Here is a 13225-nt window from a genome sequence, read left to right on the forward strand (position 1 = left end):
TCTTAAAAATAGTCGTGCTAGAGTTTATGAAAATATCATAAAACTGAGTCAATTTACACTTATAGGAAAATGGACATTTTACATTACGTTCATAATTTTATTAAAAAAACACCCATATAAATAAGCCGCAACAGATATTTTATTTAATTAATAAGTTGTCTTAAATGAGGAGAAGTCTTTTTTAGATTAGTTGACAACAAATGGCAACATTTATTTGTAATCATGATGGAGGCTCTGGCATTAGTTTTCATTTTCGGCGCTCAAAAGATGATATAAAAATGAATATTTGAGACTTGTGTTTTTATTAGTTTGTAAAACAGAAAATGGTAACGATTGTTGATGATATAGATTTTTTAACAGTTCAAGAGGCGATTTTTAAAGATGTCAAATATTACCTCTCTGGCGATGTCTCGGAAAGGGTTTGTTGTTATGTTATTCTTGTTTTTATTTTTATTTATGTATCGATATGTGGTTTAACTGGTCTCGCGCTTTGTTGTTTTTACAGATTATGCAGTTACTTCAGTCAGGTGGAGGTGAAAATACAAAATATTTTTCTGACTACGTTACTCATCTAATTTGTGGTCAAAATGCTGCCGATACAGACATCGATGAAGCTCAGGACATCTATCAGATTCCTGCTGTGAATGAAAATTGGGTCCTTGCTTGTGCTAGATTAAAAAAATTGGCAAACACAAAGCCATACTTTCCTAGCAAGAATAAAATATTCTCAAATGTTGTTGCATGTGTATCCAAAGTGACTCCAGCCGATGCCAAATCATTATTTGCGCTAATATCTTATCATGGTGGAAGAGTGAAGTTAAATTTAGATAGTCAGTGTACTCATTTGATCTGTGGCTCGACATCAAGTAAAAAATATAATTCAGCCTTATCATTATCCTATAAAATTAAAATCGTCACTCCAGACTGGGTTTTGGAGAGCTTGCGAGCTAGAATACAGGCAGTGGCTGAGGTATTTCACCCTAAATTATTGGTTATACCAAAACCGCCACCGCCACCAAAACCAATGGATCGTATTAGTGCAATTACAGGATTCGATTTTGAAGAAGGCATTGCTAAAAACGAAGTTCCAACTCAAAACATGTCAGAAGGTAAAAATGAAGATACAAAAGCACTTTTAGATAAACTCAAGCAAAGAATGCCTTGGAATAACAATCCATCGACAGCTAATTCTTCAGCAGTCACAACTTCTAATGCTAACTCAATGGGCTACACAATTGCATCTAACACAACAAGTATTGTTACAAAATCTTTACCACAAGGAATAAATCAGAATGTACAAATACAGGGTGTTCAACAAAACACCCAGCTTATACAGAAGTTTGGACAGAATCCTCCTATTTCACAGGCAAATATTAATATTCAGAATCAACAATCTAATATGCAACAAGGTTATACACAAACTCAACAGTCACCACAACCTCATGGGCTATCTGCAATACAAATACAACAACAAAAGTTACTACAACAACATCAACTCAGAATGCAAATGTTACAACAAGGCTTTACTCAGCCAAACGTTTCTCAGATGAATCAAAATATTTCTGGTCAAATTCAGCAACATATTCAAAGTAATCAACATCATGTCCAACAATCACAAAATGTTTCTCAATCACAGAATACATCTATGACTTCTGCTCAACAACAAATTGAAAGCATTAGTCAAATGCTGAGTCAAAGTGCCAATAATTTACAACAAGCAAATAATTTGCAGCAAGCACAGCTTAATCAACAAAACATGTCTCTAAAACAAACTCTTACTTTAAGTCAGCAAAGTGCCGTGCAAAACATTGCTCAGCAATTGGCACAGTCAACTCAAAATTTACAACAGAGCTTACAAAATGCGAAACTTAACCAGAGCCTTGGTCAAAATCAAGTGATAAACCAGCAACAGATGATGAGCTCTGGTCAACAACTTTCATCACAAAATCAAGGCATGATCCAACAGCAGACTGTTCAATCTTTGACTAATCAGCAACAAAATCTTAATATGGGAGTTCAGCAAGGCCTTGTTACATCCCAAGCTCAATCCAATCAAGGACAACTAAGCCAATTAGTAAGTAATGCCTCTCAACAGTCTGTCATTGGTCAGCAAATACAACAATCAATACAAGGTCAACAGAGTGGAAACATGCCAGTGCAAGGTACATGGAGACAGCAGAATATTCAAATGGTTCAAAATGTCCAAGGTCAACATCAAATCATCAGGAGTCCATTGGTTCAGTCAAGGAATCCCCAAAACCAAGTTATATTACAGCAGCAAATTATGCAAACTCAACAGCAAGCATTGATAAACAACCAACAGTCTCAGCTGAGTCCACAGCATGGAGTACAACAATCACAACAGATTTTACAACAATCCATTGGATCTCAAGGTCAAGCAATAAGTCAGACACACCATCAAATACTGGTACAGAAACAACAACTATTAAACAATGCTGGACAACAACAGATTGTTCAAGCACCACAGCAAGTTTTGATAAATCAGCACACTGGCCAACAGCAAATACTTGTTCATGGAAATCAACAAGTTACCCTACAGGGTGGACAGCAAATAGTATCACAGAGCCAAATAGTCCATCAGGGAGGTCAATTAGTCAATCAAGGTGGACAACAGATACTTACTCAGGGTACTCAACAAGTTCTATCACAAGGGGGGCAACATGTAATAACCCAACAGGGACAACAGCACCAAGTAGTGATAGCTCAATCACCACAGCAAATTGTATCCCAGTCGGGACAACAGATAATTGGTCAAAATGTTGGTCAGGGACAACAAGTATTGTCACAGGTGCCTCAGTCTCCTCAGCCTGGAGGGCAAATTACTGGTGGAGGCATTCAGCAGATAATAACTCATAGTGGTGGACAGCAAATAGTGTCACCAGGTGGGCAGCAAATTGTACAGGGTGGGCAGAATGTTTCTTGGCAACAGCAGCAATACATTCAGCAACGCCAACCCATTGGTCAACCCACTGGAGTTGGACAAAGGGTATGTAAACTAATCCTAGTATTACACATAACTTTATTATCAGCTAACCTTGTAGTAAGAAGAATTAGCTTAAATGGATTAAGATATTAATTTAAATGAATGCATAAAAATCAAAAAGCAACATTTAAAAAATACACTTTCATTTATTTAACTATAAGCATTTCTGTTTTATTCTGTTTGTATCAATAAAATGGATAAACTTTTTAACTTACCTTCAGAACCAGAAAAAAAGAACAACACATCCTACACACTTTAAATACTATCTAATCAAAACCATAACATCTCTACAGCCCCTACAAGTATCATGGACAGCTGGCGGCGGCGGGCGGCAGCTGATCCACCTGGACGCACAGACGCATGCGCAGTTGCAGCAGATGGACCCACAGCAGCGCGCGATGTTCGTGGCGCAACTGCAAAAGCGGCGGCAGCTGCAGATACAGCGGGCTCTGGCACAGCAGCAGGTACATATACATTACTTGCTTTTGCATGCGTCTTCGCAAGTATTAAATTCGGAGTAGTTTAATAGATGTTATTATACATATAAACCTTCCTCTTATATCACTCTATCTATTAAAAAAATTCATCAAAATCCATTGTGTAGTTTTTACGACCTAAGCATACATATAGAAGAAGCGACTTTACTTCATTCTATGTAGTGATAGTGCAGCACTGGTTTTGGGTGAATTAGAGGGTATATGTATAATACGAATTACTATGGGTGTATTATAATATGAATAAAGTGTAATTCATAATTAACTAAGGTAATACCTTAAAGGTATAAACATAAAAAGACTAATTGCTATCTTTTTGCAATGAGAAAAATGTGATTTTGAGACATTGGATTTGTTATTTAATAACTCTTTAGGGCACAAAATGTAAGCTCCGTGAGTGCTAATGCCCATTGACGATAATATATGTACCAAGAGCAAAACCAAGGAGATCGCTAGTTAAGAATAAATATCTCCCGTTTTCTCTATAGTCAAATAAAACATAAGTCGATAGTTAGAGACACATAACTACGAATCTTTAGCAATTTTATAATACATCATTATGTAATTTACAAATGATTTTACAACTGTGTAGCAACCAGTCGTATCAGGAGCCCCTGGTGGTGGACTGCAAGCAACACAGAATGTCACATTCATTCGGAGTCCTCTACCACCCGGTCTCACGCAACAACAGCAGGTTAGTATTAAACTTGGCCTGGTGAGGTGACCACCTCCCGTGACCACTACAATGGGAGAAAAACAAATTGCAGTGGGAGTCCAACATAACCCAGGGCCCTTTGCCTAAGGCCTTGGGTATACACAAAAGCATATTCAACCTTAAGAAAGCATAGGTGGTATTATTGAAAATTACCCATTTTATTTATTTATTTCCTATAACAATGCCATTCATTTTGAGGATATGCCTTTTGTTATACTTATTGCATTTCATGGAGTTATTTTGTCATTATTATGAAGAATAAAAATAAAAGTCCTGTTACCCATATTCCATATGTACTTTTCCCTACTGTACAACTATCCAGATGTGTTCCTCATTTAAGAAATCATCAATTGGTGTAATAAGGCATTATTTCGAAATCAATGGGTACAAACACTGGTTGGAAATATTATTATCAGTTGTCATAAAAATGTTCGCAAGAAATGTGTTTGATTAGAACTGAACACTTTGTATCAGGTACAATGGCAGGTGCAACAGCCAGGAATTAGAACTGCCACAATTCCTGCTGCAACTCCGTCGCAGACACCACAGTCACCAGGTATTCATCTTATATCATATTTACAAAGACTAATTTACTAATTAGTCTATGTTGTATGTATTAGTTAACCTGGTATGGTTTATATGGTAGTATCATTTCACATAGAAAAATTTTTTTTTGGTATCAAATGCTTCTCTCAAAGAGATTAGTCAAGCACTTTCATGATAATTTTATACAAAAGCAATATAGTGCAAAGTTGGTAATTATCCAAGCATTCCACAAGTTATAATAACAAGGACAGATATAATTAGATATTAAAAAAAATTAAAATTGAAAAAAAACGTAATGCAATAACTTGTTTTAGAATGTATTAAATTCACTTTGCTTTCATTTTGCATTTAAATACACAAAACTAAATACAATATACATTTTATTTAAATTGGTTAATAATTACAAATATTAATAAAAAAATAAAGGATTTGTACATATTTTAGAATTAATTTTGATTATTTTTATATATAGCTAATTTTTACCAATCTTATATGAAATTAAATGCTCAAAAAGTGGTTAAACATAAAAATATTAAAATTTACCAATAACTTGTCTAATGGAAAACTATGTATAATACACTTATGCAACATGAAACGGTATCATGTTTTTTATCTATGAGCACTGAGGTTTCGGTGTGCTGACAAATTTTGTTATTCAAATGGTCATACATACATAACGATGGCCGACGTCAATGATCAAAAATTATAATTTCAATGTGCTACCTCATGTTCTAAGCATCTCGAGAATATTTGAGTGTAGTCGCCATTTCGTTGGGGAGAAGAGAGTTCTGTGTGTTATCTTGAAGTTATTGTTTGATGCTTCGATTGCGAATGCCTTAATGTCAATTAGTGATTGGGATACTATGGATGTAGAGGAGTCTACCGGTAAGTTTTTTATATGTGTGAATGTATTATTAATGATAAAGTTAAAAGATAAAGCGGGTTAGAGGTCAGAGAAAAAAGAAAGAATAATATTGTTATTTACATGACTGTTTCCTTAATTCTAATTATAGAATCTGAAATGCTTTATGTTATTTGAAAATTCATTTTTAACCGTTTGCCATTTTGAAAGACATACATTCCCATTTTTTTTATCTAAATTATTGACAATCCTGTTAAGATTGTTATTTACCACATCCATTTACTTTTATGAGATATACCAAATATGGTTAATTTCTGTAATAGTTCCTATGCATCATGAGATTTTATCAAAATTAACTTCTCAGATATTAATAGAACATACTACATATCTTTACAAAATTAATATCGAGTAAACCGTACCTAAATATTAATTCATTTTTCAACAGCATACAAATCCGATATTTATTTCCAGTGGGCGCAGTGGGGGGCACAGTGGGTAATGTGGGGGGAACTACAACAGTAGGTGCGGGAGTGGAGACGCAGTTACAACAGTTGCAACGGCAGCAACAGTACCGGCTGCAACAGCTGCAGGCGCAGCGGGACCATGCTCACCATCAGACTGCTAAACAGGTGACTGAAGTTTTTTTTAGAGAAATATGTATCATTTGGCTGTTGTCGCTATCATCTGAAAACTAACATTAAATATGTTTAAATGTTGATAAACTGTTGGATTGTATTAAACTTCCAATTTTAACATTCAAACATAATTTCAATTATAAAAGGTAATTAATTCTATGTTCATTGTAGTACATGATACGGAGATTCGTGAGTGACTTATGTTTCATTACTGTTTAATTAAGTCAAAGTTACATTAGGTGGCGCCTGTTACGCAACACGTGGTCACCCCACTGCAAGAACAACAAGTCGATGCTATTTTGACACCCACTACACCCGAACAACAACAAGGTAGGTGAAAAATATTTAAAGAGTAGAAAAAAAAAAAAACGATCGCGGAGATCGAACCTGCATCTTTAGCCATACAGTGGTAACGACTAAAGGCTAACTTTTCGACCACCCTAGATCTCGGATGCTTCAGTTATAGAATTTCATCTATTCTTTTCCATTAAGACAATAAAAAACATAAGGCATTATGAAAACAGTTTCTTGTATCAACATTATGAAAAAGTTTATTATAGTATGTCACTTCTACACTATTGAAAAACATACTTTACTAAATATGGTTTTTGCATTAACAGCAGGTGCAGGTGCACTGTTGGTGAATCCCAAGACGAAGACGGCGCTGGCTAATATGCTGTCCATCCGCCTGCAAGGGACTGCACCGCCTGCTGATCATGAACCATCTGCCGCCGGAACCCTTAGGTATACATCATGCCCATTAGTATAAATACATGAGAGTTAAATAATTGTGCTATTTGTTTATTAAACACACTTAAAAAATAAAAGAGCAGAATCCTCAATTGGACTGTACTTTTTTTGTTTGTTATCTCAGAACTAAATATCTAACTCGGTCCAGTTAAGATTTTTCACTAAGAATAGATAACTAAACTACTTTTTAGAATAATTAAACCTCTTTAAATAAATAAGGTGCAGTCGAAGTTCATATATCTTAAACAAGTAATACAGTTAATATGAGACACCATCTTTGACTCGACTTAATTTTTTACTTTTTGAAGGAGTAGAAATGTTTGTTAAAAAAGAATGTATGTTAACAAATTGCCACTCAGTAATATGTCATTGCTATATAAATCTGCTTTATATCATATATATATATATATATATATATAAATACATAATAATGATATACAGGCTTATGACGGCTGCGCACGCGGCGGGCGGTGCTGTGCGCGCGCCGGCGCGTCTGCTGCTCGGCGCCGCGCACCACCCGCACACCGTGCCAGCACCGGTGTGTACTATTGTGTACCTTATTATTTACGCGATAAGGTTCATTTTGCTATTTTTTAAAGTATTGTGTAGGCATTTATGGTTTTTCCTTGGTAGGCATATACATGGATGATTCATTTTAGGAATAAGTTTATTCTGAATGAAGCAATACATCCGAAGTAACATAATTTTATGTATTTTATTCATGTACAAACATTGGGGTTTGGTATCTATAGTGTATAAACTTTCAATGAATTCAAAAAACAGTTTCATACATTTCATAAAATTTTTACAAATGTTAACAGGCCGGCAGCACGGTAGTTGGAAACAAGGTGTATGGTAGTGTGGGCGGGGTGGGCGCAGTGCGTGCAGCGCCGCCTCGAGCGCAGTTCTATGGACACAATCCTAACCTAAAATTGCCCCCAGACCTGTTCCTGCTTGGATGTGTTTTCCATGTTGTAAGTTGATTTGTTTGTCTTAAATATCCTCCCATTTTAAGTTGTTCCTCATAAGGTTTTCTAGTTCTAATAATTAAATTGTATAAAATTCATATAAAAATATGTCAATTCCTGTGGTTACTTCTATAAAAAAAAAAGAAAATATAAGTGTCTTAGTACGAGCTAAGAGTAGATTTATATGTTGCACCAACTTCCTACATAACATCAAATTAATTGAAAGCGGATACAAATTGGGTGCATGTATGCAGTACGAGACGTGTATGCGTGCAGGTGGAGTACCAGCAGTCGGTGGGCAGCGAGCGCGTGGCGCGCTGGACGGAGGCGATCCAGCGGCGCGGCGGCGAGGTGGAGGCGGGCTACTGCGCGCGCGTCACGCACGTGCTCTGCGAGACGCAGCGCCACGGCGTCGTCATGCAGGTACTGGGCGGCACGCCCACACCGAGCGCATCTCATAATAGAATAATTATTATGATTGTGTGTTACAAAGTGTGAGGATGAGAATGCTCGTTTATTATTGTGATGTTTGTAATACCTTGTGTCGAAATAGTGAGATTTTTTTTATGTCATAGTCGGTAATGGAGCTGGTGGGTGGCCTGATGGTAAGCGCTACAACCGCCCATGAACATTTGGAGAGGCTTATGGTCAATTGCAGACCTATGTGCCTGTACAAATGGAATGCCGACATTCAATTGGGAAAGGGTTTAAAAAGGATTGACGAGAGAAATAAAGGAAGGGACTGGGAAGGTTAAAGAAAAGGATATAGGCCTCTGGTTCCCTCAATCACCGTATGAAATACAATAGCATGCTTTTATTTCACGCCGGTTTTCTGTGGGGGTGTGGTACTTCCCCAGTGCTAGCTGGCCCAATTCGTGCGTGCTCGACTGTCACATTAGAAATTTTTGCAAGAGGATAGATTGGTCTATAAATACGAGTGATCGGTGTCCCGTAGGCGCTGCGCGACGCGAAGCGGTGCGTGACCGCGTACTGGGTGCTGGACACGATGGAGCGGCGCGCGGTGGCGCCGCCGTGGCAGGCCATCCACCTGCCCGCCATGTACGCGGCGCGCGAGCGGCCCGCGCGCCACCACCGCGCCGCGCTCTCGGGCTGGCGCCGCGACGAGCGCCGCCGCCTCGCCTGCTGCCTGCGCCAGGTCGGCGCCAAGGTGCGTGCCGCCCTGCTGCCCCCACGCTGCCCCCACGCTGCCCCCACGCCGCCTCACGCCGCCGGTTGCACCGGAGCTTAACTTCGTGCTTTATTTAACTCGAATCTGATACTCTAAATTCATCTGTACAGCTCGAGTTCTTTATTGGCAGTCATATTTTCTTGTTATTAACACTACGACCCTTTTATTTATTTAAAGTATGACACAGTACAAAAATGTTTTGTATTAATAGGTAAAAGATAAAAGATAAAATTGTTTCTCATGTGTCATGCTTGCGCATTAAAAAAGTGAATTCAAAACATCATTTGCAATGTGAAAAATCGGGAAACGTTTTCCATAGCAGTACCTGATTATGACAAACATTTAAATAATAATTTTGTATGCGATAGCTAACGCCGTACATGACGCGCGACAACACGGTGCTGATCTGCAAGCGCGCGGAGGGCAACAAGTACCGGCGCGCGCGCGAGTGGGCCATCCCCGTGGTCAGCGCCGCCTGGCTCACCGACCTGCTGCTCGGCAACATGACGGCGCTCTCGCAGGTACCTGCACCATACGACACGATATCGTGCTAAACGTGCTAAACGTGCTAGCTGTACAGTGTACAGTCCACGGCACGTTACTTGGAAACAATCCTTAGATGCGAGCCAATTGTAGTAATACAAATATCGTGTTCGAAATGACTGTACATAAGCATACATTAGTTAGCTAGTTTATTTTGGAGCAGTACAATTGTTAAATTTACTAATTTACTTTAAATAATTTCAGATCGAGAATGCAAAATATCAACAGTTCAATTTGGCGAGCCCGTTCCGGATGGACTACAGTCTTGTTTCTCATTTAATGAGTGAGTTATCGTTTTATTTCTTTACTTATCTTCGAATAAATAAGAAAGAAAAGAAAAAAAAAAAAGTTTCCTCGACATAAAAATAAGAATAAATAATGTTATGTCATATTCACAAGAAGATGCATGACAGGCGCAAATCACAACACAAACGATTAACCCTGAAATGAATTCACAATTCTAAATTCGAATTTTAACAGTAATCTAGCTTGAAAGACGCAGCCACTCATAAAACAATCGACAATACCGTACACAAACCGTTCACAATTTGAATTCCGAATCCAAATCTCCACAGACGCGTGGAAGATGCCGATAAACATAACGCAAGAGTCGCACGAGCGGGCGAAACGCGCGGCGGCCGCGGCGGGCGAGCGGCGCGCCAAGCGGCCGCGGCTCAGCTCCCCGCCGCCCGCGCCCCCCGCGCCCGCCGCACCCCCCGCGGCCGCTGCCCCCGCGCCCGCGCCGCCGCCGCTGCACCTGGCGCCGCGCGTGCTCTTCTCCAACGTGCCGCCCCCCGCGCACAACCGCCTCGCCGCCGTCGTCAGGTGCGCTGCCTTATATATCATACCAGCTGACCCGGCAAACACTGTTCTGCCTTATTCTTATCATTTAGGGGTATGAAAAATAGATGTTGGCTGATTCTCAGACCTACCAGACATACACACAAAATTCATTTGAATCGGTCCACCCGTTTCGGAGGAGTTCGGTAAATAAAATTATGACACGAGAATTTTTTAAATGAGATATAGTAATAGTTCAAAATAAATTGTAAAGTCTAATGTGGGGAGGTCGCGGGCTTATAACCGATTCTCGTGGCTCCTTCACTAAAGCGGCTCGACGGAACACAGTCAGATTTTGGTCGGTAGGCATCCGTATGGGGGCCGCGGGTATCAAGATTTCCCCACCAAGCAATAGTCTAATGTGGGAGCCGAGCTGGCTTCGACACGAATTGGGCCAGCTCGCGATGGGGCAAGTACCCACATGTTCCCAGTTCTTATATGTACCATCAAGTGATGCACCAACTCCATCACTGATGATGAAATATTAAAAATAATGTTTAGCTATCATCTGTAATTTTATTTATTACTGAGTGATGTTGTGTTGTAAATTGCTAGGAATGGCCAGCTTAAACGATACTCATTTCGACTTGAAAACAATATTTCTTTATATCGCTAATGAAATAGAAACAATTATAATGCTACGATTTTAAAGCTGTAGTGAAGTTAAAAATACAAAATGCATGTTTCTTTTGATTGGTTTGGCCGTAAAAATTAAGGTAATGAAATGGATCATGAAATAAATACTGAACAGTAATTAATTGTCCTGTTATATTAGGACAGTAAAGATACCGTAAGTCAACAGTGATGGACAAAAAAAAGCTCCTCGTGGAGTACTGGAAGTCGTTCATAGTTTTATATTCTTTGTTAGCAGTAAAATTGTTATTAAAATTAAAGAAAATGTACCTGCCGTATTTCAAATTATTATCATATTAAATTGATTTACTTCCATCGTTTGATTTGACTTGTTAATGAAATTAATTGCAAATATTGAAGAGAAAATTTCATAATAGCTGCTGAATACTTACAAACATTTCAAATATTTTCAGTGAAACTCCAAAATATGATGAAAACTCAAATAATATAGAAACATGTGAACTCGTTGAGAAACAGAAATAAAAGCACAGGTTTACATATTTCGCACTAAAGTAGTGGTGAAGGGTTAGCGGTATTTAGACGTGTGTCGTCCGTAATTCATTGTTATTGCATACATTACAGAGTTTTGATTTTAATAAAATCTCATATACAATTGATGCCATATTGTTTAATAGCTTGTGTATGGGTATGTAGGGGGTTGCATCTCGAGTTGAACTATTGTAATTTTTTATTTAATATTGCCACTATTGCCATTAAAATAAAATTAATCTACGACTCTGTTACAGGCAACTCGGTGGGTTAGTAGTAACGTCAGCGGCGGAGGCGTCGCATCTCGTTATGGACAAACTGGTTCGCACTTGCAAGCTCGTGAGCTGTCTCATAACCGTCAAGCATCTGCTGACCACAGAGTGGGTCACCGAGAGCCAGAGACTCAATAAATTCGCAGACGAAGCAAAATTCGGTCTCCGTGACGAAGAGTTCAACAGGACGTTCAAATGTGACATAGACGAAGTATTATTGAGTGGGGAACAAAGGAAGAAACTGTTTGACGGGGTCACCTTCTTCCTCACTCCCTGCGTCAAACCTGCCAAGGCGAGTCTCACGGAAATGATAGAACTGTGCGGCGGGAAAGTGGAGAAGAATCGAAGGTCTTATGTTTCTATACAAGAGATGCACAGCCAGCGGCCGTACAGCTACTTGGTGCTCACTGTGCCCAATGATTTGCATTTAGTGTACTATTTGCTGCAGTCCGAGAAGACTTTGAATGTCGTATGCAGTACTGAAGTGGTGTTGTCGGCGATTATGAGGCAAAAGTTAGAGATTGAAGAGTTTCTTGTCAAAATAGACTAATTGGTGTGTTGAAAAGTAGCAAAAAAAAGCAATTGCATTGTCTGTAAAATACTTCCATGTATATAAGCGGATAGTGAGTTTTATAGCTAGAACGTTTATATCACTTTAGGTGTATGTAAGTAGAATATTGTTCGACATATTTTTTCATATAGAAATTATAACAAAATATTATTTTCAGTTGATTTTTAAATGCATTTAATAGTTAATTAAAACGCGTCCGTGCCTTAATTTATTACGATTCATATTCATACGACATTCTAGGAATCTCTGTGTCTGTTTCGAAATATAGATTGTTAAGGAGAGTAAACTTTTTGTATGCGTATTTAAATTTTGAGAGTTATACTTATTTAGAAGGCAATTTAGAATGTGGTCCAATGCCATGGTGTAAAGAATTTAATAAAAGACTTTTTGTAAAATATATTGTTTTTTTTACCTATTAATACTAATTACTTCATAATACGCATTAGTATGTTGTGTATCAGTGTATAATACGCACAATCATTAGAAAGCATCATATCTTTTCATAATGTTTAGACTTGGCCAAAATATTATCCTATTTTTCGATACTGACTGTAAGAGCAACATGGGATCTTACGTAGCATAAGATTTAGGAAAATGCCTTTTGAAATCTCAAGAGCCCGACAAGGCCGACCTTTACCCATCTGGTAAACAGATGAGATATATTTTTATAACTGAAATATGCTACATATTGTACATTTTTTTAGTCGTTTTATT

General features: G+C 38.2%; 1 protein-coding gene across 1 annotated transcript; it reads left to right on the forward strand.

Annotated features, from left to right (window-relative positions):
* Nucleotides 1-224: 224 nt before the first annotated feature.
* LOC119834002 (PAX-interacting protein 1) lies at nt 225-12906 on the forward strand. Its single transcript, XM_038358274.1, has 16 exons — nt 225-419; nt 506-3007; nt 3298-3468; nt 4091-4192; nt 4688-4769; nt 6093-6250; nt 6496-6586; nt 6877-7000; nt 7448-7544; nt 7828-7980; nt 8251-8397; nt 8930-9142; nt 9532-9684; nt 9911-9989; nt 10282-10531; nt 11926-12906. The coding sequence occupies exons 1-16, from the start codon at nt 324-326 to the stop codon at nt 12488-12490; spliced, it is 4983 nt and encodes a 1660-aa protein (XP_038214202.1). The 5' UTR covers nt 225-323; the 3' UTR covers nt 12491-12906.
* Nucleotides 12907-13225: the final 319 nt, after the last annotated feature.

Source organism: Zerene cesonia, chromosome 2, assembly GCF_012273895.1.
Source record: "Zerene cesonia ecotype Mississippi chromosome 2, Zerene_cesonia_1.1, whole genome shotgun sequence".
Lineage (NCBI taxonomy): Eukaryota > Metazoa > Arthropoda > Insecta > Lepidoptera > Pieridae > Zerene > Zerene cesonia.